Source organism: Theropithecus gelada, chromosome 14, assembly GCF_003255815.1.
Source record: "Theropithecus gelada isolate Dixy chromosome 14, Tgel_1.0, whole genome shotgun sequence".
NCBI lineage: Eukaryota > Metazoa > Chordata > Mammalia > Primates > Cercopithecidae > Theropithecus > Theropithecus gelada.
The window spans coordinates 31,250,034-31,275,907 of record NC_037682.1 but is presented as its reverse complement, the minus strand read 5'-3'; the positions used below and the strand labels follow the sequence as shown (position 1 = coordinate 31,275,907).

At 43.6% G+C, this 25,874-nt stretch overlaps 1 protein-coding gene across 2 annotated transcripts in view; it reads left to right on the top strand.

The window, feature by feature from the left end:
* Window positions 1–4,236: 4,236 nt before the first annotated feature.
* Window positions 4,237–25,874, top strand: part of CAPRIN1 (cell cycle associated protein 1) — a 49,188-nt gene continuing 27,550 nt past the window's right edge. The window contains exons 1-4 of one of the 2 annotated variants that reach the window (XM_025356823.1): window positions 4,237–4,496; window positions 5,046–5,261; window positions 24,297–24,359; window positions 24,470–24,556. In XM_025356823.1, coding sequence (XP_025212608.1) covers window positions 5,046–5,261; window positions 24,297–24,359; window positions 24,470–24,556 — 366 coding nt within the window. In that variant the 5' untranslated portion in view covers window positions 4,237–4,496. Of the gene's footprint in view, window positions 4,497–4,685; window positions 4,788–5,045; window positions 5,262–24,296; window positions 24,360–24,469; window positions 24,557–25,874 lie in introns of those variants that run through there. The other variant, XM_025356824.1, reaches the window with a different exon arrangement.

Sequence of the window (25,874 nt, the reverse complement as noted above, 5' to 3'; positions counted from 1 at the left end):
CTACAAAACATGAAGTTCTATTTCTTTTTTTTTTCTTTTTTTTTTTTTTTTTGAGACAGAGTCTCACTCTGTTGCTCAGACTGGAGTGCAGTGGCACGATCTCGGCTCACTGCAAGCTCCGCCTCCCAGGTTCATGCCATTCTCCTGCCTCAGCCTCCCAAGTAGCTGGGACTAAAGGCGCCCGCCACCATGCCTGGCTAGTTTTTTTGTGTTTTTAGTAGAGATGGGGTTTCACTGTGTTAGCCAGGATGGTCTTGATCTCCTGACCTCGTGATCCGCCCGCCTTGGCCTCCCAAAGTGCTGGGATTACAGGCGTGAGCCACCGCGTCCGGCATGAAGTTCTACTTCTATAATATTACAAGTAAGAAAAGGTGGACATAGGAAAATATAAGCGGAAAAGGATGTTATCTCAGCTGACGACCACAATGTAAGAATTCAGAAACAGTATGGACCAATAGTAATAATAATATTATAACCGCACTGAAATGTTAATACAGTAGGCAATACTTAGTAACAAAATAGTTGTGCTGGGCATGCTATTGCTTATGAGGATCCAGAGATGAAAAAACGACTGCTCTTTTTCTTTGAAAAGCTTAGAGTTTAGTGGTGGTTTATGGACACATAGACAAACAATCATTGATTGACTTATAATAAAAAAGACTGTACTGGAAAAATTATGATAGAAATGTCTATTACTGACTTGTAAAATGACTGAAAAACAAATTTAAAAGACTTTAAGAGCCTTAGCTATGTGAACAGTGTAGTTCACACTCTGGTCAGGTTTCTGTCAACCTGAAGCAAAGAGGCAGTTCATGTAATTCAGATGAAGAGTCCCCTCTTTTGCTACAAATAAGCTTAGCATTAGCTTATTGGATGATTCAAGTTGAAGCAGTTGAATTATTTTGCTAAAATGATCACGATAGTTTAATTATTCACTTCAACTGTGGAGACTTCAAAGTGCTGGGGTCTAATGAAAGGAACAAGCAAATGTCAGCTTGAAAGATTTGCGTTATTGAAATGTATTATGCATATTGTTGTATTTACTTTATGTTAATGTATTTAATATTGGCATATATTAAAGTATACCAGGGTTTTTAAATTTATAAACCATTTATAAACATATTCTGCTCTTCCACTGTGTTTTCCGGGAACTCTTTATTTCTTCTATGATACAATGACCTCAAGCTACTGCATAGCTCTGTATTAGAAAAAAGGGTTTAAAAAATGAGTATTTAAAATTCACATAAACATAGCTTCAGTCCTCTTTTGGTCAAGCAGGAAATAGACAAATTTGAAAGACTGAGACCTTGGCATTGAGCTGGGCAGGAAGTCAGCTTTAGGACACAGCTTTGCCTTAAATTTATTGGTCTTTCTGGACTTGCTGACCTGAACAGACAACCACAGAATGTCAGAACACCAGTGAAATGGGATTGGGATGACATAGGAAGTGAAAGCGTGACAGCTACATATATTCACCAAATATTTCTGGTTCACCTGCTTGCTACCCGGTATCTGACAGAATACCATCTCTTGACTCCCTTATGGTTAGATAGGGTCATGTGACTCTTTCTGGCCAATGAATTTAAGCAGATGTGATGCATATCTACCTGTCTAAAGCATTTAATTGACTGAGATATTCCTGAGTTCTCTTGTGGTACAGTGATCAGCAACATTTGAGATATGGCATCAGCATGAATCTACTGAGTGACTACTATGAGCAGGGCATTCTGTTGAACTGTGACAGATGTGTACCATTTGTAGTTGTTTTTTGCTTTTTTTTTTTTTTTTTTGAGACAGCCTCACTCCGTTGTACAAGCTGGAATGCAGTGGCACGATCTTGGCTCACTGCAGCCTCTGCCTCCCGGGTTCTCGTGCCTCAACCTCCTGAGTAGCTGTAATTATAGGCATGCGCCACCACACCCAGCAAATTTTTTTGTGTTTTTAGTAGAGACAGGATTTGCCATGTTGGCCAGGTTGGTTTCGAACTCCTGACCTCAAGTGATCTGCTAGCCTTGGCTTCCCAAAGTGCTGGAATTACAGGCGTGAGCCCCTTTACCTGGTCCCATTTGTAGTTTTAAACCAGGGATTGGCAAACACTTTTTTTGTAAAGGAAGAGATAGTATTCTAGGTTTTGCACACCTTACTGTCTGTTGCACACCCAACTACTCAACTCTGCCTTGCTATGGCAGAAAGGCAGTCATAGAATGGATGTAGATGGATGTGGATGGGTCCCAATAAAACTTTAGACATTGGTCAGGTTCTGAGGAATAAAGCAGTGATTTTCAAAACTTTAATGTACACATAAATCTCCTGAAGATCTTGTTAAAAATGCAGATTCAGTTAAGTCTGCTATGGAGTCCAAGATAGTAGTGACAGTGGTAGTGAGAGAGGTTGGGCTGAATAAACTTTGAGCTGCAAGGAGCTAAAGGATTATCATCTCCCTTTCTAGCCTCTAGGCCTGGCATAATTGCTCAGCGTGGTGCTAAGCATGGTTTAGGTGACTAAATTTTGAAACTAGTACTCCCCATCGAATGCAGCAAAAGCCAAAGTCCTTACTACGGTCTTTCAGGCCCTACAAGACCAGTTCCCCCTGCCCCCCCCCCTTTTTTTTTTGAGACGGAGTCTCGCTCTGTCGCCCAGGCTGGAGTGCAGTGGCACGATCTCCGCTTACTGCAAGCTCCGCGGCCTCCCGGGTTCACGCCATTCTCCTGCCTCAGCCTCCCTAGAAGCTGGGACTACAGGCGCCCGCCACCACACCTGGCTAATTTTTTTGTATCTTCAGTAGAGATGGGGTTTCACCGTGTTCGCCAGGATGGTCTCGATCTCTTGACCTCGTGATCCGCCCACCTCGGCCTCCCAAAGTGCTGGGATTACAGGAATGAGCCAAAGCGCCGGGCCAACCAGCCCCCTTTTATATGTTCGATCTCATCTCCTACTCTCTGCTCTTGCCACTATGGCTTCCATGCTATTCCTTGAACCCAGCAAGCACACGCCTTCTTAGATCTTAGTACTTGGTGTTTCCTCTACCTGAAAAATTTTTCCTCCAAGGTAGCTACTTAGCCTTCTTCCTCGCTTCCTTCAGTACTAGCTCAAATGTCAGTAAGGCTTTCCCTGACCACCGTTTTTTCTTTTCTCTACCATTTCACTATCTGCCATATATTTACTTGTCTTCCCCTTACTTAGAATGTAAGCTCCATGTAAATATGTTTTGCTCATAATCCCTAGCACTTAAGAGTTCCCAGCACACAGGAAGGTGCACAATAAATACTCCAATGAATATATAACAGACTTTGCAGCTAACCAGGATATCTTGAGGTCGGAGGCTGCTGTTGTTTCTCCAGGCTCCCTCCGGATGCACTGTTGCCAGCCAGCGTTACTCATTTCATTCCCTAGGCAACAGTGGGCTTGGTAGAACTCTCTTCTAAATCTCTTTTTCATAGAATTTAAATTATAAATTGGTCGTTTACTGTTGTCGCACAATATTGCGTTGCTGAATTTTCCACTGATTATATTCATTTTATTTCCTTCCAGAACTTGGTTTCTTGTTTCTCCGCTCACTATCCACACCCATTCCACTCCAAGGCTGGAATAATTCTCTTGGAAAAAAAAAGTAATCGTTTTCTTTGTATTTCATTGAACATTCCCTTTACAGTGTTGGGTAAACCTGAAACAAAAGGAAACAAAAGTCTAATAATTCGTAATACTCAGGCCTACTGGATATATAACATCATAGGGTAGCTGAAGACTCTGAGGCCAGAGCTTTAGGATTTAAAAAGCCACCAACCATGACCATGTCCGACACGTTCTACAGAGAACTCCTAGGTCACTGGGTGATTGTTTGGTGGGGAAGCGGCGAGTTGTCTTGTTTTCAAAAGACGTTATGGGGTATGCAGTTTGCTCGCTCTGCATACAGAAGGAATTCTAGAAGCCGGGATTGCACCACCCACCCCACGCACCCCTTACTTGCAGAAACCTTTGCCCCCCAACCCCCACCCCCACCAAATAAGGGCTCTTCAAGGGGCAGTTGCCAGCTCCAGACCCAGCTGCTTGACACCTATTGTCCCCGCTTGGGCGTCAAACGATTTCGCCTGAAGAACCCTAGCGTTGATTGCTCTCAAAACTCAAGGCGCCTTTCCCTCGGCCTTGGCGGGGCCATCCCCACCTGCGTCCAGGAGGCGCCCCACAGCGCAGGGGCCAGGGGACAGCAGAGAGGCTAGCAGGCTGCCTCTTCCAGGCAGGCGTTCGCGCCGGGCAGCCCGAGCGGCCGCGAAGGCCCCCGCTCTCCGCTTCTCCCGCCCCCCGCGCCCCAGAGGGCTGCTGGCTGGCTAAGTTCCTCCCGCTCCCGGCTCTCGCCTCACTAGGAGCGGCTCTCGGTGAAGCGGGACAGGGCGAAGCGGCTTGTGCCCACGGAGCGCGCGACACTGCCCGGAAGGCACTGCCACCCTTGCCCCCTCAGCTGCCCACTCGTGATCTCCAGCGGCCTCCGCGCGCGCACGGTGAGCGCCACCCGGGACCGAGCCGCTGCAGGGGAAGAGGGCCGCTGCGCCCGAGTGTCCTTTATCTCCGGACCTGCTGGAGCTTCCGAAGGGCTTGCCCCCAAGTCCCCCCACCCCACCCCGGCCATTTCCCATGCCCTTCTCTGCCCCCAAGCCCCGGCCTCTCTCTTTCCTCCCTTCCCTGGAAGCCGGCGAAAGCCGGCCCTCCCAGCTGGGGACCGTTGCACTGGCCGTTGGCGGCCGGCGCGGCGATGCCCCGCCCCCGGCGCGAGCCTCGTTGCCCCGGGGCTGGTAGGCCGAGCCGGCGGTTCCGCGGGGGAGGGGCGGGTCGGGGGGCGGTGCGAGGCCCGGCCGGGCGCCCCGCTGGCGGGTCGCGCGCGCGCCCGCGCACTCTTCCTGCCCTCGAGGCGCGCCGCGCCCCCTCCCCCACCCGTTCGCGTAGGCTCCCGCCCGCTGCGCGTTTTGTCCCGCGTCTCGCCCCGTCCGTCTCCTGACTCGCCGCTCTTGTCCTTCCTCCCGCTTTTTCTTCTCTCCCCTCGCGGTCTGAAGATGCCCTCGGCCACCAGCCACAGCGGGAGCGGCAGCAAGTCGTCCGGACCGCCTCCGCCGTCGGGTTCCTCCGGGAGTGAGGCTGCCGCGGGAGCCGGGGCCGCCGCGCCGGCTTCTCAGCACCCCGCAACCGGCACCGGCGCTGTCCAGACCGAGGCCATGAAGCAGATTCTCGGGGTGATCGACAAGAAACTTCGGAACCTGGAGAAGAAAAAGGTGCCAGGAGTTGGCGGGGAAGGGAGGGGTGGCTGCGGCCGGGCTCTGCGCCCCCTCCGACCCTGGTCGCTGGAGTCTGCGCTTCTTTCCGTCTCGGGAGCGTTATTAGGTCCCCTCCTCCCACCCCCTGGTCCCCACGTCCGGTCTCCACGTTCAGCGGGAGCTTCGTGCCCAGAAAACGGGCTCCTGGAGGAGGCACTTGTCACCTGACTCCGACGCGGCACTGTCCTCCAGGCCTCTTTATTACTCTTCCGCTGTGGGTCTGGCTTTTGGCCTTTGGGAGTGGGACATGTGAGGGTGGGGGCCTGTCGTCAGGACATCACTGTATGATGCCCTTCTCTCCGTCTCCGAGACCCGATTTCTCTGACGAGGGCCCAAAATGAAGAGGTCCCTGCGCGGGGGGCTCCGGGCTCAACCAACCGCCTCGTGGAGTTGGGGCGGCCTGTGTCCTGTAGCCTTGCGGTCTGTCCGCTCGGTTACCATGCATTTGAGACCTGTCGAGCGTCCCCTTTTCTTCCGTGGGAGAGAAGTGTGTTTAGAATCTTAAGGCGGAACTGCCTTTCCGGCAGGCCCATTTTGAATGGATCTTCGATTTGCTACCCCCGCCCCCATGCGATGGGCTCCCCTGCGTTTTCCTCTTTGTTTCAATTGTTTAGGTGTCCCCCCTAGCCTCACGCTCAGCTCAATCGCGAGATGATTTTCTGCAGCGACTTTTTGTTCCTAGGGGACTCTGAAGGGGCGGGGGACTGCCAGGATTTAGATTCGTTGGGGGCTGGGTCCTGGGGAGACTGGAGAGGATGGCTGGGACTCGGGGCACATGGAGAGAGCGTCTAACATGGCGGCGGCTGCGGGGAGAGGGAAGCGCTTTACTGGAGCTGCATTGTGAGCACAAAGCGAAAGCAGAGGGGGAGGGCAGAGACCAGGCAGCCGCCCGGACTGGCCTCCTTAGGCCCCCCTCTAAAAAGAAAAATCGAGCCACACCCACGATTTTTTGGATTCAATATTTAGTCCTTGTAGATCACACTACTGAGGTGTATCTTCATCTGCAAGTCAGCCTTTTGTTTTATGCTTTCATTGCAGGACAGTGTAAACTCTGTTTAGAGGGGCGTGTGTATGTATGTAGAGAAAAGGTCTGGGCAGAGTGAATAATTAAAATGAGTAAGATCAGAGGTGGAAGGGGAGAAACAAGTTAGTCGTTTGTGAAAACGAGGTAATTACGTCTGTGACTATCATGTTAACTTGAATTTTACCTTGTAAAGTAAAATGAAAGTTTGATAACTTCTACTGTCTGTCTCTAGGAAAACATTTTTATAACATCTTGAATTTCCAGGAAATCATTTTGCAGTGTTTATGTAGCCAGATACCTAATAGCGTTACTTAGGTGCTGATATAGTAACTGGCTAAAACTTGGGCTGTGGGAAATAAGTTGAAGAAAACTGGCGATGTTTAGGTCTTACTAGTTTTACTTATTTACTGATATATTTTACATTTTGGGCGAGTTTTAAAACATTTAGATTTGATACTTCCTGTCTCCTCTTCAGTATTAAAGGTTGGGAGTTTTGCTTGAATTTCATGGACTTTATTTGAAATTGAGAGATGTTCTAATCTTGGGATTTCTATCTTTTTTTTCCAATCATTTATTTTGATAAATGGGTGTTTTGTTATAGGTATTTGGAATAGTAGATGTAGTTACATCAACAAAGTAACGAAAGTATTTTCACTGTAAGCTGTGAGGTAGCTACATTCAAATGTTGAGTGGAATAAGCATGCCCAAGGCCAGTATCTTCTGAGTCTGACACATGATTTAGTTTACCCTGTTGAAATTGAGACTAACTTGGGTATCTTCTTAAATTTTTTTTTTTTGAGACGGAATTTCGATCTTTTTGCCCAGGCTGGAGTGCAATGGCGCAATCTCAGTTCACTGCAACCTCTGCCTCCCGGGTTCAAGTGATTCTCCTCCCTCAGCCTCCCAAGTAGCTGGGAGTACAGATGCCTGCCACCATGCCCAGCTAATTTTTTGTATTTTTAGTAGAGACAGGGTTTAACCATGTTGGCCAGGATTGTCTCGATCTCTTGACCTCATGATCCGTCTTCCTTGGTTTCCCAAAGTGCTGGGATTACAGGTGTAAGCCCCTGTGCCCGGCCTCTTTTTAAAATTTTAATGCAGTAAGCAAGCCTACTGATCTGGCTGCTACTTGAATTTTTGATTCTTCAGAATTTCTTTGAAATATTTTCTTCTAGGATAGTAATCTGAATGTAAATATTAATTATGAACATTAATAATGTATTAATACTAATTATGAACATTAATAATTAGTGATATAAAGTGTAGAGACATTAATGACTGAAAGATAACTCCTCAAAGAAGTTAATATAAAGGTAGGTGCTGACTGGCAGTCAATCTAGTTGTGAGGTGGCTTTTAGAATCTAGTGTTCACGTACTTCTGAAAAAAAAATATAAATCTAGTTTATAAGCACCTCCTGAGGACTTGAACCGTGACTGGTTATTAAATGTGTATAGGTGCATGTGAATTACTATACTCTGTCATACCCCACCCTCAAGTTTTTTTTATTTTTTGAGATGAATCTTGCTCTGTCGCACAGGCTGCAGTGCAGTGGGACGATCTCGGCTTCCTGCAACCTCCACCTCCCGGGTTCAAGTGATCTTCTTGCCTCAGCCTTCTAAGTAGCTGTGATTACAAGTGTGCACCACCACCCCAGGCAATTTTTTTTTCCTTTGAGAAGTCTCGCTCTTGTCCCCCAATCTGGAGTGCTACGGCTTGATCTGGGCTCACTACAACCTCCGCCTCCCAGGTTCAAGTGATTCTCCTGCTCGGCCCCCCCAAGTAGCTAGGGTTACAGGCGCCTGCCACTACTCCCAGCTAATTTTTGTATTTTTAATGGAGACAGGTTTTACCTTGTTGGCCAGGTTGGTCTAGAACTCCTGACCTCAGGTGATCCACCCGCCTCGGCCTCCCAAAGTGCTGGGATTACAGGCGTGAGCCACCGCGTGCAGTCAGATTTTTTGTATTTTTAGTAGAGACGGCGTTTCACCACGTTGGCTAGGCTGATCTCGAACTCCTGACCTCAAGTGATCCACCCGTGTCCACCTTCCAAAATGCTGGGATTACAGGTGTGAGCCACCATGCCCGGCCTCCCCTCAAGTTATAAAGGAGAAAATAATGTAATTATTATATAATTAATTAGGCTAATCCATACTGAAAGATTGCCATGTTAATAATGGAGATTTAGCAAACTGCACAGAGTAACTTTTTTTTCCTGTTGTCTCAGTGTTTTAAGTGGTAGATAGCAGTAAAAAGGTCCTAAGTTACAGTTAAGTCTTGAGACTTTTCTGTAAGCCACAGATGGAACTCTACCCACGTAAGTAGTTAAGTTGGGAGTATTGATGTTGACTTAATTGCTATTAAAACTATATATTTTGCCTTTTGAAGAACTCAGGGCATTTGGATTTTCCCTAAATTTAAGCACATCTGGTTTTTAGTTTAAATCCTTTTTATATTTAGATGATTTACTTGTGAGAAGACTTAACTGTTTTTAAGTATGAGTGAGCATTTCTAATGCACTAAAATAGGATTGCTTTACAAATCAGTTTTGAATTCCTCTTTAGAAACCCTTGTGGAGTAAAGTGAGGTACTGTTTACAATTGGATTTGTTTTGACTTCAATCCATTTAGCAACTTACATTTGAGCTATATTTCAATCTTGACCTATTATCGGAGCCTTCTGGACCAAAATGCTTTTTTTATGGATTTTAAAATCATGTATCCTGGCAGAAATGACTATGGATATGTAGTATTGCTTAAATTAAAACAGATAATTGAAATAATTTTACTGTATTTTAAAAAACAAAGTTGTTTATTTTCTAATAATTTGAGCCATTAAAGAAAAAGCTAAGCATCTGCTCAATGAGAATGCATGCTTAACGTTGATGAAATATGATCCTATTATGTAATGCAACAAAAAGGCTTGGTAGGTTTTTAAATTCAGGCTTACAAAGAGTACATGAGGGCTGGGTGTGATGGCTCACGCCTGTAATCTCAGCACTTTGGGAGGCCGAGGTGGGTGGATCACCTGAGGTCGGGAGTTGAATACCAGCCTGACCAACATGGAAGAAACCCTGTCTCTACTAAAAATACAAAATTAGCCGAGCGTGGTGGCACATGCCTGTATTCCCAGTTACTCGGGAGGCTGAGGCAGGAGAATCGCTTGAACCCAGGAGGCGGAGGTTGCGGTAAGCTGAGATGGCGCCATTGCACTCCAGCCTGGGCAATAAGAGCGAAACTCCATCTCAAGAAAAAAAAAAAAAAAAAAGAGTACATGAATGTTTATCAAAGAGAAGAAATACAGCTGTGTTAAAGAGAATCAAGTGTAAAACTCCATTTGCAAATCTTTTTTTTTTTTTTTTTTTGAGACGGAGTCTTGCTCTGTCTCCCGGGCTGAGTCTCCCGGGCTGGAGTTGCAGTGGCCGGATCTCAGCTCACTGCAAGCTCCGCCTCCCGGGTTCACGCCATTCTCCTGCCTCAGCCTCCCGAGTAGCTGGGACTACAGGCGCCGCCACCTCGCCCGGCTAGTTTTTTGTATTTTTTAGTAGAGACGGGGTTTCACCATGTTCACCAGGATGGTCTCGATCTCCTGACCTCGTGATCCACCCGTCTCGGCCTCCCAAAGTGCTGGGATTACAGGCTTGAGCCATCGCGCCCGGCCTCCATTTGCAAATCTTACAGGTAGTATTGAATTGAGTGATTAACTGCCTAGTTTTCTTTATCAGTTCATTGGTGCTGAACTGGGCCCTAGGCTATGCAAGATATTTCGAAACTAAGTCTTAATTTTAACTGAAGAGAGACCTCATTTGATTTTATTAGATGTAATCACTTGTGATATAGAATAAAGGATGTTTTAATAGATGACATTTAAAATTGTTATATTCTTTGTGAATATAATAGGTTTAGATTCTAGTGACTTTGGTAGGTGAAAGATTAACTAATGTTCACTTGCGTAAAATGCTAAAATAGCCTGACAGCTTTTTAACCAGTATGTGACCAAAACTGATAGCCAGAAGTGTAGTGTTTTTTATACTTCTTCCTGAAGGCTTTCTGCACTTCATTTTTACAGTTAGTAGTATTTAAAAAGAATGCTGTTGTTGTGAGGGTAACATTTCTTTCTAGAATGTTGCAGTGTGTCTGTGCTTAGAATTTTCGTTGCAGCTGTTGTGCAGAACTTAGGTGTTCAATGTTTTAAAATAAAAACATTCTTAACTATTTTATAAGTAAAATCTTTCCTTGAGGCTATTACCTGAAGCCTTCTTTGACATTTAAGATCTCTTGATGTGTTTGCTTTTCCATGGGTTGCAAGAACTATCCTTCTGCAATGCAGAGGGCAAGATTATTTTGCATTCAGCTTGTCACAGAAAAAAGCTGTAATGCTTAATTTGTTTCCGTTTGCTTGACTGTGTGTTTTTATGTGTAGCACTGGGAAGTATTTAAAAAGGTAAAGCTGTGAATTCCCCCAAGTGATAATGGGTATCTTTTTCTAGGTTGAGAGTAGAAGCGTATTACATTGAGAATGTATTGTTTTAACCTGGCCAAATTTGTTTAGGATACTACCCATGTGGCAAATATTTGAATGAGACTATATTTTGTGTGACTTACAGATTAAGCATACAATTTGCCAAAATTTTATGTAATTAATTTCCTAGTTTACATTTAGGGCTAGATGAAGACTAGTACTATTTCATCTTCTAGAAAAACTAATACTTTTCCTTTAGTAAAAGTGTTAATTTTTGTAATACTTTTACTTTTGCAGAAGGTTAAACTTACAGCAACTTAGTCATAGTTGTAATCTTATACTGTTATAAAATTTAAAAGATTTTTTATTTTTATTTATTATCATCATTTGAGACAAGTTTTGATCTCGTTGCCCGGGCTGGAGTGCAGTGGTGCGACCTCGGCTCACTACAACCTCCCACTCCCAGGTTCAAGCTTTTCTCCTGCCTTAGCCTCCTGAGTAGCTGGGATTACAGGTGCCCACCACCACGCCTGGCTTAATTTTTTGTGTTTTTAGTAGAGATGGGGTTTCACCATGTTCGCCAGGCTGGTCTCAAAACGCCTGACCTGAAGCGATCCACCTGCTTCAGCCTCCAAAATGTTGGGATTACAGGCATGAGCCACCACGTCTGGCGTAAGAGTTTTTTTTGGAGCTTAAACCACCTTAGAATTTAGTCCAATTCATTTTATAGAAGACAAAATTGAGATGTTTATATGGAATGAGTTAGGTTGGAATGGGCGATTTCCAAAGTTTCTCCCAGTTTTTTTTGAAACCGAATTTTGCTCTGTCGCCCAGGGCTGGAGTGCAGTGGTGCAATCTCAGCTCACTGCAACCTCTGCCTCCTGGGTTCAAGTGGTTCTTGTGCCTCAGCCTCCTGAGTAGCTGAGATTTACAGGTGCATGCCACCACACCTGGCTAATTTTTGTATTTTTAGCAGAGACGGGGTTTCGACATGTTGACCATGTTGACCAAAACTAGCCGAGTGAGGTGGCGGGCGCCTGTAGTCCCAGCTACTGGGGAGGCTGAGGCAGGAGAATGGCATAAACCCGGGAGGTGGAGCCTGCAGTGAGCTGAGATCCGGCCACTGCACTCCAGCCTGGGCGACAGAGCGAGACTCCGTCTCAAAAAAAAAAAAAAAGAATGTAGTTCAAAGTAGGTGATGCTGGAACTTGTTAACATTTCTTTTTCCTGCTAGTCAGCTGCTTCAGTTCACTCAGACTTACCTGCCTAATTATAACCTTGGACAAGAAATAAGGGTTTTTACAGGATTGGCTTTTATCTTTTTTAAAAAATTGGACAAATGGCTTGTCAAACTTAACTCCTGGATACTTAACCTGCTTGAAAAATTATCTTACAATGGAACCTTAGGTAACATCCTTTTTTTTTTTTTTTTTTTTTGAGATGAAGTTTTGCCCAGGCTAGAGTGCAATGGCGCGATCTCAGCTCACTGCAACCTCTGCCTCCCGGGTGCAAGCGATTCTCCTGCCTCAGCCTCCCCAAGTAGCTGGTATTACAGGCTCCCACCACCACACCTGGCTAATCTTTTGTATTTTTAGTAGAGACCAGGTTTCATCATGTTGCTCAGGCTGGTCTCCAACTCCTGACCTCAGGTGATTCGTCCACTTTGGCCTCCCAAAGTGTTGAGATTATAGGTGTGAGCCACTGCGCCCGGCCTAGGTTAGCATTCTTATGCCATTCTTAGCATTCAGAAATCCAGCATTCCCAACAGGTGTTCATTCAGCTTCTGCTTTACCCAGTCTTCTAGGCCCTGGTGGAATGCTCGTTTCTCAATGAAAGTTTGTTTCATTGGTGTGCCACTCTTAAGTTCTTGGTATTAGAAGTATATCCTTACCGGCTGGGCACAGTGGCTCATGCCTGTAATCCTAACACCTTTGGGAGGCTGAGGCGGGCAGATCACCTGATGTCAGGAGTTCGAGACCAGCCTGGCCAACATGGTGAAACCCTGTCTCTACTAAAATTACAAAAATTAGCTGGGCGTAGTGGCTCATGCCTATAATCCCAGTTACCTGGGAGGCTGAGGCAGGATAATCACTGGAACCTGGGAGGTAGAGGCTGCATGAGCCAAGATCGTGCTACTACACTCCAGCATGGGTGACACAGCGAGAGAGTGTCTCAAAAAAAAAAAAAAAAAAAGTATATCCTTACCACCACTGTTTAATAGTCTTTGTTTTCTAGTCTTTAATAGTCTTTGTTTTTTGGAACAGCATAGACTCCCACTATGTGAGCATGCTTTCAGCGTTTGAAGAAAGCTGCTGTGGATCAGCTATGGATTTGTATGTTCTTTCTACCCTGCTTTTAAAAATTGAGGAAACTTTTGCTTACTATCTTTTCTGTCTTCTGGGGATTTCACTAGCTAACAGTATCAGTTGAATTTGTGGAGGGCAAATAGGAGACAGTCAGCTGCCTACCATTGTGGGCAAAGTCAAAACTGGTAATTGTCTAAGTGAAGAATAGAGAATGTGGGGATTGATGACTTGAAATAATACCTAGAAAAACTGCTAAAGATTGGGCTGGGCGCGGTGGCTCACTCCTGTAATCCCAGCATTTTGGGAGGCTGAGGCGGGCAGATCACGAGGTCAGGAGATCGAGACCATCCTGGCTAACATGGTGAAACCCCCTCTTTACTAAAAATACAAAAATTTGGCGGGCGCCTGTAGTCCCAGCTACTTGGGAGGCTGAGGCAGGAGAATGGCGTGAACCTGGGAGGCGGAGCTTCCAGTGAGCTGAGATTGCACCACTGCACTCCAGCCTGGGCAACAGAGCAAGACTCCCTCTCAAAAAAAAAAAAAAAAAAAAAAAAGGAAACTGCTAAAGATTATAGAAAGTTGAGAGGAAAAGAAATATTTTGTCTTTGCAAAAGTTGGTGCAGTACTCTAGAGGTGATTTATTTGGCCTGGATACATAAAATATAGCTAGATGCTCTTAACTACTTTGGTTATTTTAGGGTTCATTTTTAAGTATTCCCTCCAGCTTAGAGATCTCCTTAGTTGAGAATAGGAATTACATAGTTTTCCTGGATAGCCAAGTTGGTTTTTTTCAGATGTTTCCTCCTAATCTTTCTTCCAACTATTTATAATTGTTTAGTTGAAGAATTTTTTTTTTTTTTTTTTTTTTTTGAGACGGAGTCTCGCTGTGTCACCCAGGCTGGAGTGCAGTGGCGCGATCTCGGCTCACTGCAAGCTCCGCCTCCCGGGTTTATGCCATTCTCCTGCCTCAGCCTCCGAGTAGCTGGGACTACAGGCGCCCGCCACCACGCCCGGCTAGTTTTTTGTATTTTTAGTAGAGACGGGGTTTCACCATGTTAGCCAGGATGGTCTCGATCTCCTGACCTCGTGATCCACCCGCCTCGGCCTCCCAAAGTGCTGGGATTACAGGGTTGAGCCACCGCGCCCGGCCTAGTTGAAGAATTTTTAGGGTTTTTTGGAGTTTATCATCTCTCTTGCTATTTATTTTTAATTGCATAATTAAAAATTTCTTCTTATATTTTTTATTTATGGAATTTGTTGGCTATAACAATAAAGAAGCAAAGCCCAGGAGGGCATCTATCATGGATATCCCTCTTCTGGCACCCTAATGGCACTGTACTGAACTTAATTTTAAAAATCCATTTCAAGAAAGTAACTTTGGTGGTAATGAAAAACTCCTTGGGAAGAGTGGAAGATCTAGATGTACTGCGATTCAGCAACATAATAATCTGATTGGAGAAAGGAAGAAGACAGCAGCAGCAGAGGCAGAGCGGGAATGTAGCAACAGCTGGAATCCAGAATGATGTTCTAAGAGGGAGGGTTGTTAAGGCACAAATGATTTTTCTGGGATTTAAGACCTCACTTAGGTAAGTTATTTAACTGTCTTTCAATTTGCAGTTAGGTGAAATATGATTGATAGTAGTGCCTCCCTGATAGGGTTAGCTACCTTTTACATTTGAATGTCTGTTACATAGTGAATACTGTCAACTATTAAAAGCAGTAAAGAAACAGGAAATAAAGTGAGACTGGATAGCACTTGTTGGGATAATTATTTCCCAGTACCACATGACTCTACTGGGTGTGGTCACACCTGTCTATCCCATGATTCCCCCTTAAAGACTCTGGGTAATCTGGGAAATGGACTGATATTTATCTTGCTCATATGTGTGCTATAAATGGATTTTTAATACACTTAGGATACTCAGTAGCTGAAAAGGAACTCTGAATTTCAAGATAGAAAGGATCTAAGAGGGCAGGTTTGTGTTATCAACATTGTAACGTATTAGGCTTTCTGATGAAGATAGTGCTTTTTGTTTTTTGTTTTTTTGAGACAGAGTTTTGCTCTTATTGCCCAGGCTGGAGTGCAATGGTGTGATCTTGGCTCACCGCAACCTCCATCTCCTGGGTTCAAGCGATACTCCTGCCTCAGCCTCCTGAGTAGCTGGGTTTATAGGCATGTGCTGCCATGCCTGGCTAGTTTTGTATTTTTAGTAGAGACGGGGTTTCTTCATGTTGGTCAGGCTGGTCTTGAACTCCTGACCTCAGGTGATCCACCTGTCTCGGCCTCCCAAAGTGCTGGGATTACAGGTGTGAGTCACCGTGCCCGGCCTGAAGATACATTTTTATGCTAGGAAAATGGTTTCATTCTCTAGGAAAAATGCTTAATATTTATTTTATGTGTTTCATGAGTAGTTGACCAATTTATTGTTACCTATTATGTGTTAGCCATGTTCCAGCCTAAGAAAGAATAAAGCTGTCTGGAGACCTTTATTACTCCTATCTTTACCATTCTGTTCTTAGTATAATGTTGGATCTGTCAATGTGACAAGCCATTTGTTGTATATTCACTTAGTTCATGCTATAAATTTTAACACCAGTAGAAACATTTTCTAGTTGGACTTTAATGTAAGCCATTTGAATAGGAAGTGACAATAGGAATGAAGCCACTTAAGATGGCATCATTTTTTTCTTGAGTAGTCTGTGCTTTCAGAGATTAGGCAAATTGTATTTGGAGAAGTACAGATACCATATCCTTTTCCTTATCGTGGAAGGCCACTTGAGTGACCTGAGATTCTAGCTATAGTAATCTTTATAGCTATTGTAATAGCTACTTTCATTTTGAAAAGTAGAAAATCAGACCAATTGTCGTAAGAGGCTTTCTGTTTATAGTGTACATTTTGGCATTTACCGCTTAGTTTAACTTCTGAGGTGTCAGGTAAGAATGCAAGATTTGACAAAAGTACTATTTATAAATGGAAGATGGTAAACTTTAATTTTTTTCTCTCTCACCTCTGCTTTTCAAAGATGGTAAAACCCCTAAGGGTGTTCAGATCATAAATGGGTATTCTCTTTTTTTTTTTTTTGAGATGGAGTCTCCCTCTGTGGCCCAGGCTGGAGCGCAGTGGCCGGATCTCAGCTCACTGCAAGCTCCGCCTCCCGGGTTTACGCCATTCTCCTGCCCCAGCCACCTCGCCTGGCTAGTTTTTTGTATTTTTTTAGTAGAGATGGGGTTTCACCGTGTTAGCCAGGATGGTCTCGATTTCTTGACCTCGTGATCCGCCTGTCTCGGCCTCCCAAAATGCTGGGATTACAGGCTTGAGCCACCACGCCCGGCCACGGGTGTTTTCTTTATGAAATAGTTACTTAGATTCGTAAGCTGGTCTAGAAACCCAACCACAGTTCAAGTTTTCTGGGTTGTTTTAAAGTTTCAGCTTTAAAGTTTATTAAACAGCTTCCAAATTAAAGCTGCCATATAATGGTTTTTAAGGTCACTAATCATATCATATGTTTGATTCAGAATAATTTACTTCCAGGTTCTACTGGGCTATTACAAGTTAATTACAATGTATTTGAATGAGATGAGTGTTTCTCACACTTAAGCATGCATCAGAATCACCCAGAAGACTCAATAAACTATAAATTGCTGGGTTCCCCCAACCCCCACTGAGTTTCTGATGCAGTAGGTCTGGGGTAGTGCCGGAGAATTTGTGTTTCTAACAAGTTGCCAGTTGATGCTATGTTGCTGGTTTGGGGCCCATAGTTTTAAAAATCACTGACCTAAACCAACATAGGGTCTCTGCTCTGCAGAGATCTGATTATATATAATAGTAAAACAAAGTCCCTACCAGATCAGATTCCATGGTGATAAAGTTCTTTGTGTACCTGAATAGCTGAGAGATCAGGAAATCCTATATTTTACTGATAAGGGAAAAACTAGTGCCTTTTAATTAAGTTTTTATTGTCATCCTGCAGTTTTCTTAACAAGTTTTGGTATTTCCTCAGATGAGTGCTATTTCTTTTTTTTTTTTTTCTTTTTTTTTTTTTTTTTTGAGATGGAGTCTCCCTCTGTCGCCCAGGCTGGAGTGCAGTGGCCAGATCTCAGCTCACTGCAAGCTCCGCCTCCCGGGTTTATGCCTTTCTCCTGCCTCAGCCTCCCAAGTAGCTGGGACTACAGGCGCCCGTCACCCTGCCTGGCTAGTTTTTTGTATTTTTTAGTAGAGACGGGGTTTCACCATGTTAGCCAGGATGATCTTGATCTTGTGACCTCGTGATCCGCCCGTCTCGGCCTCCCAAAGTGCTGGGATTACAGGCTTGAGCCACCGCGCCTGGCCGATGAGTGCTATTTCTTAGAAACTTTGATCAGACTTAGGATCCTGATTTCCTGAAGCTTAGGCAAGGACAGGGGATAGGATATTTATAATAGTAGTGTAGAAAGTGTTAACAGTCATGGAAGAACATGTGTAATGCTATGATGAAACTTTCTTTTTTTATCGTGGTTAGAAAAATGTTATATAGGCCGGGCGCGGTGGCTCAAGCCTGTAATCCCAGCACTTTGGGAGGCCGAGACGGGCGGATCACGAGGTCAGGAGATCGAGACCATCCTGGCTAACACGGTGAAACCCCGTCTCTATTAAGAAATACAAAAAACTAGCCGGGCGAGGTGGCGGGCGCCTGTAGTCTCAGCTACTCGGGAGGCTGAGGCAGGAGAATGGCGTGAACCCGGGAGGCAGAGCTTGCAGTGAGCTGAGATCCGGCCACTGCACTCCAGCCTGGGCGACAGAGCGAGACTCCGTCTCAAAAAAAAGAAGAAAAATGTTATATATATGACCTGTCGTTTCTTTTGTTCTCACTCTTGGTCAGATTGGAGTGTGGTAGCGTGATCAGGGGTTGAGGCTACTCACTACAGCCTCAACCTCACCAGACTCTGTGATCCTCCTACCTGCACCTCCTGGGACTGCAGGTGCACGCCACCACGCCCGGGTAATTTTTGTATTTTTTGCAGAGACAGGGTTTTGCCATGTTGCCCGGGCTGGTGTCGAACTCCTATTCTTGAGCTCAGATGGTTTGCTCACCTTGGCCTCTCGAAGTGCTAAAGTGCTAGGATTATAGGCGTGAGCCACTGTTCTCGGCCAAGACCTATAGTTTCTGTACGTTTTAAATTTATTTTTATTTATTTATTATTATTATTTTTGAGACAGATTCTTGCTGTCACCCAGGCTGGAGTGCAGTGGTACGATCTTGGCTCACTGCAACCTTTGCCTCCCAGGTTCAAACAATTCTTCTGCCTCAGCCTCCTGAGTAGCTGGGACTACAGGTGCCCCCCACCATGCCCGGCTAATTTTTGTATTTTTAGTAGAGACAAGGTTTCACCATATTGGCCAGGCTGGTCTCGAACTCCTGACCTTGTGATCTGCCTGCCTCAGCCTCCCAAAGTGCTGAAATTACAGAAGTGAGCCACTGCACCCGGCCACCTTATTTATTTTTTTTGAGACGGAGTCTCACTCTGTTGTCCAGGCTGGAGTGCAGTAGCATGATCTTGGCTCACGGCAACCTCCACCTCCTGGGTTCAAGTGATTCTCCTGCGTCAGCCTCCCGAGTAGCTGGGACTACAAGCATGCGCCACCGTGCCTGGCTAATTTTTGTGTATATATATGTATTTTTTCCCAGTAGAGATAGGGTTTCATCATGTTGGCCAGGCTGGTCTCCAACTCTTGACCTCGTGATCCACCTGCCTCAGCCTCCCAAAGTGCTGGCATTACAGGCGTGAGCCACCACACCCAGCGTTTTTTTTTTTTTTTTTTTAAAGACAGTCTTACTGTGTCGCCCAGGCTGGAATGTAGTAACACGATCTCGATTCATTGTAGTCTCCACCTCCTGGGTTCAAGTGATTCTCGTGCCTCAGCCTCCTGAGTAGCTGGGATTACAGGTTTGTGCCACCACGCCTGGCTAAATTTTGTAGTTTTAGGAGAGACGAGATTTTGTCATGTTGGCCAAGATGGTTTGAACTCCTGACCTCAAGTGATCCACCTGCCTTGGCCTCCCAAATTGTTGGGATTACAGGTGTGAGCCATGGCGTTGGGTACCTTTGATTTACTACTTTTTTTTGATTGGGTAATTCAATTTGGTGGGTATAGGAACTGTGGTTTGCTCTTTGAAAATTCTGTAAAAGATTCTTGAGATTGTTCAGTTATGATTTACATACTTCTTTCTTTACAGTAAACTCTTTAAGTTCTTCACCTTTTAAAAATCTCAGTTCTTGGATTGAAAAACAAGGATCATGTTAATAGTATTACTAAATCAGAGTAAATAGACGTATGAGCTTTAATAAAAATGCACAGTTTTTGTTGTTGTTGTTGTTGTTTTAGCCAAGATACTGCACTGTCACCCAGGCTAGAGGGCAATCGTGCTCATCACGACTTCCAACTCCTAGTCTCGTGATCGTCCTGTCTCAGCCTCCCAGGTGGCTAGGACCATAGGCACTAAGTTAAAAAATTTCTACGCCTTGATAATTTTAAAATTTTTTATAGAGACAGGTTCTCACTATGTTGTCCAGGCTGGTCTTGAACTCCTGGCCTCAAGTGATCCTCCTGCCTTGGCCTCCCAAAGTGCTGGGATTGCAGATGTGAGCAACCATGCCTGGCCATAATGCATAGATCTTTTTTTTTTTTTTTTTTTTTTTTTTTTGAGACGGAGTCTCGCGTTGTCGCCCAGGCTGGAGTGCAGTGGCCGGATCTCAGCTCACTGCAAGCTCCGCCTCCCGGGTTTACACCATTCTCCTGCCTCAGCCTCCCGAGTAGCTGGGACTACAGGCGCCCGCCACCTCGCCCGGCTAGTTTTTGTATTTCTTAGTAGAGACGGGGTTTCACCGTGTTAGCCAGGATGGTCTCGATCTCCTGACCTCGTGATCCGCCCATCTCGGCCTCCCAAAGTGCTGGGATTACAGGCTTGAGCCACCGCGCCCGGCCAATGCATAGATCTTTATTTTGGCTATGCAGAGTTCTTTTTGCATACTTTCTTTTGTTGTAATGTTCCATGAAGAGGTGTACTATGAAGCTGAGTTTCACATACTGGCTGTTTGCCTTTCTTTTTCGTTTCCTCTTTAACCTTGTTCCGGTTATTGCTGTGTAACAGATTAATCCTTTAAGGAATTAAAACCATGATTTTCTTATGCGCAAAGATTCTGCCTGTCAGGGATTCAGACAGGGCACACAGGAGTTTTGATGTTTCTGTTCGATGACACCGGGGGCCTCATGTGGGAAGACTAAGACTTGTTCATTCATACGTTTGTTGCTTGGACTAAAATGAGTAGAACCACAGGGATTGCTGATCAGAAGCTATGAGGCCTTTCTTCATGGCATGGCTTCCTTATCATGTAGCAGTCTCAGAGTTACTGTGTTTGTATGATGGCTCAAGGCTCCACATACAAGTGTTTGGATCATCAGCAAACAAGGCAGAGATGGATTGCTTTTATGACTCAGCCTTGGAAATCATAGAGCATCACTTATACAGTCTCACTCAGGTGCAGTGGCAGGGGAAGTGGACTAGTCGTTAATGGAGTAGTGTCAAGGTCACATTGTAGAACAGTATGTGAGACTGCATGCAGATTTTGTAGCTATCTTTGGAAAATGTAATCTGCCATAGCTCTCACTTCGGATGAATTCTAAATTTGTTATTGTGTAGAAAATTGGAGGTTTTCTACTATAGGATAACTTGTCCTACTATAAGAGTAGTATAGGTTCATAATTAAGGATTGTTATTGGTGAGAGTCCTGACAATGTACTGAAGTCTGTCAATTTTAGTGTCATTTATATTGCATGGAATTCTTATTTTCATTGTACAAACTATATGTTCATTGCACAGTAGTTAAGCATATAAAACAAAGCAAAAGGAACACAACTCCACCTATAATTTTATCACTCAGGTACCATTCTTACCTTTTTTTTTTTTTTTTTTTTGAGGGGGAGTCTCACTCTGTCGCCCAGGCTGGAGTGCAGTGGCCAGATCTCAGCTCACTGCAAGCTCCGCCTCCTGGGTTTACGCCATTCTCCTGCCTCAGCCTCCCGAGTAGCTGGGACTACAGGCGCCCGCCACCTCGCCCGGCTAGTTTTTTGTATTTTTAGTAGAGACGGCGTTCCACCGTGTTAGCCAGGATGGTCTTGATCTCCTGACCTCGTGATCCGCCCGTCTCGGCCTCCCAAAGTGCTGGGATTACAGGCTTGAGCCACCGCGCCCGGCCCATTCTTACCTTTTTTATTGTTTATCTTTTTTTATTTATTTTCATCTCTACACAAGCATTTTTTAGGAATTTGATTCTATGTCCATTTTGGTTAGATATATAAACTCTACCCCATGAGAGATGTATGGTGTATTTCTAGATTGAGCAACAATTTTCTTAAATGTATAATACTATAGAAGAAAAGGAAGGTGATAAATACCAGGTATAAGTTAATAACAGTGTTTCTTTTGTTCAGTACTAATGAACTGTGTACTAGCACTGAACTTTAAGCCCTCCTCTTTGTGTATTTTCTGTTTGTATATTTTTAAATAGAGGAATTGTGATTATAATACTATTATTTTGGAATATCCTAAATCATAAATTCAAATCTTACTTAGTTTTTTCTTTTTTTAAAGACGGAGTCTCGCTTTGTCCCAGGCTGGAGTGCAGTGGTGTGATCTCGGCTCACTGCAACCTTTGCCTCCTGGGTTCAAGCGATTCTCCTGCCTCAGCCTTCCGAGTAGCTGGGATTACAGGTGCGTGCCACCACGCCTGGCTAATTTTTGTATTTTTGGTAGAGACAGGGTTTCACCATATTGGCCAGGCTGGTCTTGAACTCCTGACCTTGTCATCTGCCAACGTTGACCTCCCCAAATGCTGGGATTGCAGGCGTGAGCCACTGGGCCCGGTCTAGTTTTTTATTTCTTAAAAGAGAAAATAGCCTACCCTTTAAAAAAATAAAATTTTTTATTTTAAAACTTTTTTTTTTTTTTTAAGCTTCCCAAGCTTATGAGTCTTCCCTTTTTAAAAACAGAATGAACTGTCTGTTGATCCTCAGAGTATCGTGAGGTAATTGGACACATCTTCTGCACCTGTGGTCAGATCTGTCATATCAGTGTAAAAAAATCTTTCTTTTTTTTCTCAAATCAGTAGACTGAAATTTTATACCTGTTTATTTGGAGGCTTATAGCTTGTGTGAAATAGTTCATCTAATAATAAAATTGAATACTTTTAAAAGCCTATAATGTCTTAGTGATTATCTTGGTTTTATTTACCTCCAGTGTTATGAAGGAATTGTGGTAGGGTTTTCAATCTGGGGTAGAATGTCTAGGCAAGTTGACATTTGTTTATGGTACAAAGAAAATAGATCATTTGACCTAAAAAAAAAAAAAAGAAAAAAAAAAAACTTATTACCATTGCTTTTAAACTGGCTTCTGTGGTTTCTGAATGCCCTTTATTAGAATTTAACTTTGTACTTTGTTTCACAATTTTATTATTGGTAAGGGGGTAAGGATCTATGTATGTTCATAATTTTCTGGGATTAAGTATTGTCCTGTTAATTTAGATCTATCCTCATTCCCTGTCTTCTGACCTTTACAATAGTAACAGTTTGTGACTGTGTTGCATTACCTGAATATCTGTGGGGTCTTATCTAATAGTAGTAGCTCAGGAAACCTGCAAAGTTTTAATCTTAGCAAGAAAACGTGATCTTAAACCAGATGTTAGTTTTCTATCCTCACCCCTGAACTAGTAAAGCAAAGCTGTTGACTTGTGTACTAGTGAGCTGGTAGCTATCTTGTTCAAGATAAATGGATGAAGTACATTGAAGACAATATGCCCATGAGTTTATTCAGAAAAATACTTTTTTTTTTTTAAATCGGGGTGGGGAGCAACGTCTCACTCTGTCGCCCAGGCTGGAGTTCAGTGGCATTATTTCAGCTAACTGCAACCTTCACCTCCAGGGTTCAAGCGATTCTCCCACCTCAGCTTCCCAAGTAGCTGGGACTACAGACTTGCACTACCATACCTAGCTAATTTTTGTATTTTTTGGTAGAGATGGGGTTTCATCATGTTGTCCAGCTGGTCTTAAACTCCTGACCTCAGGTTATCCACCCACCTTGGCCTTACAGAGTGCTAGGATTACAGGCGGGAGCCACTGTGCCTGGCCTGAAAAAAGTACTCTTTTCTTCTTTTTGAGATGAAATTTCGCTCTTGTGGCCCAGGCTGGAGTGCAATGGCACGATCTCGGCTCACCGCAGCCTCCATCTCCTGGGTTCAAGTGATTCTCCTGCCTCAGCCTCCTGAGTAGCTGGGATTACAGGCATGCACCACCATGCCCAGCTAATTTTGTATTTTTAGTAGAGATGAGGTTTCTCCATGTTGGTCAGACTGGTGTTGAACTCCTGACCTCAGGTGATCTGCCCACCTTGGCCTCCCAAAGTGCTGGGATTACAGGCGTGAGTCACTGTGTTTGGCCTAATAATACTCTTATATCACCTAGTCACATGAATTCTTCTTATGGGGAGAGGGAGAGACAAAAATTTAACCTGATAAATGTCTGATATGCTCACCTGATACAGGCAGGATCCTAACCAAATTGTGGCCCTTAGCCATGTGGGTGGGAGCCATATGCCTAGTCCATCTAATACTCTTTCTTGTAGGAAGGAATAATGTGTCATTGATTTACAATACAGTCTTTGATATCATTCAGCAATGGTTGGAGTAGATCTAAAAAGTTTTATGTACTTAGGCTGGGCATGGTGGCTTATGCCTGCAATCCTAGCACTTTGGGAGGCTGAGGCAGGTGGATCACCTGAGGTCAGGAGTTCGAGACCAGCCTGACCACGTGGTGAAACCCTGTCTCTACAAAAAATACAAAAAAATTAGCTGCGCATGGTGGTGAGTGCCTGTAATCCCAGCTACTTTAGGGGCTGATGCAGTAGAATAGCTTGAACATGGGAGGCAGAGGTTGCATTGAGACAAGATGGTGCCATTGCACTCTAGCCTGGGTGACAAGAGTGAAACTGTCTCAAAAAAAAAAAAAAAAAAAAATTTTTTTTTTAAATGTACTTAGACTGGAATATATCTTAAAAGTTTATTTAAGGCAAAATTTGAGACAAACTTAAGAGGATTGTGTGGGTTTTGTCAAGCATGCTTAAGCTGGTATATACCTTCAATAGGGAATGTAATTTTTTTTCTTTTAATATAGGGTAAGCTTGATGATTACCAGGAACGAATGAACAAAGGGGAAAGGCTTAATCAAGACCAGCTGGTAAATATGTTATATATTTTTTTTAGACCTAATGCTTACTATTTTAAATAGAAAAATTAATTTTGTGGTGTTTTGTCTTCACAGTAAAGTTGGGTTGTCTGTCTTTTTAGGATGCCGTTTCTAAGTACCAGGAAGTCACAAATAATTTGGAGTTTGCAAAAGAATTACAGAGGAGTTTCATGGCACTAAGTCAGGATGTAAGTAAAAGAAAGTATATATATTTATGAAATACTTTTGTTGTTTCTTTGGGTTTTAGTCCTTCCATTACTATTGATAAGCTGTCTGCAAGGTGAGATAGTTGTATCCAGGTATATCTAAGATGCCTTCACATTCTGTAAAGTTTAGCGTAACACCTGAAAGATGTCTTTTAAAAATACTAAGTTTGAAACTGAGGGCGGTGGCATATGTTTGTAGCCCTAGCTCCTCAATAGGTTGAGGCCAAGAGTTCACGGCCGCTGTGCATATGATCACTCCTGTGAATAGCCACTGCACTTCAGCCTGGGCAACGTGATAAAACCCCATCTCTTAAAAAAAAACCATTAAATTAAAAAAAAATTTTAAAAGGACCAAGTTTGAGATTTGACAAACGTGTTGTAACTAATGCTAAAGGTCTCATTGGTTTAACATGTTAGCTCTGCAAATACATATAAATAAGATAGTCGTTAGACATAAATAAAGAAATGTTTTTTATTTATCATGTTCCTTATGTCTAATGACTCACAATTTAACAGTCAGAAAATAAAGAGGCTCATTTATATAATTGGTAATTATTCTCTGCTTTAGGAACCTTAAGGGGTATGGCAAACTGATGTGCTCCTATATCAGCACTCGATCCAAAACAAAAACCTTTGGGAATAAGGACAAAAGTTAAATGCAAGCAAAGTCAGATAATTTGTTGAGGCCAGAAAATTAAGCCATCTGAATAAGTGTCATCTTCTTTGGAGAAGGCTAATAACATTGAAATACAGGCATATACTCCATAATGATGTTTCAGTCAACTGTGGACCACCTATATGATGGTGGTCCCGTAACATTATAATACTGTATTTTTATTGTACCTATTGTATGTTTAGATATACAAATAGTTACTACTGTGTTACAGTTGCCTACAGTAGTCAGTACAGTAACATGCTGTACACATTTGTAGTCTAGGAGCTAATATGCTAAACCATATAGCTTAGGTGTGTAGTGGATTGTACTATCTAGGTAATCTAAGTACACTCCATGTTTGCACAATGATGAAATTCCCTACTGACATATTTCTCAGAATGTATCCTTGTTAAGTAATGTGTGACTATATAAAGTTTCCTCTAATTTGCTGAAACAAAAAAAAAAACAGTTTATTATATGAGACAATGCAGTGTAGGGATAAAGAGATGTGATTCTAGAAGCAGACTGCCCAGTTGAATCCTAATTTTGTGACTTGACTTAGTAGTATGACCATGGATGAGTTACTTAATTTCACTGTTCTTGTATTAGTCAAGGTTTTCCAGAGTAACAGATCCAATAGGATAG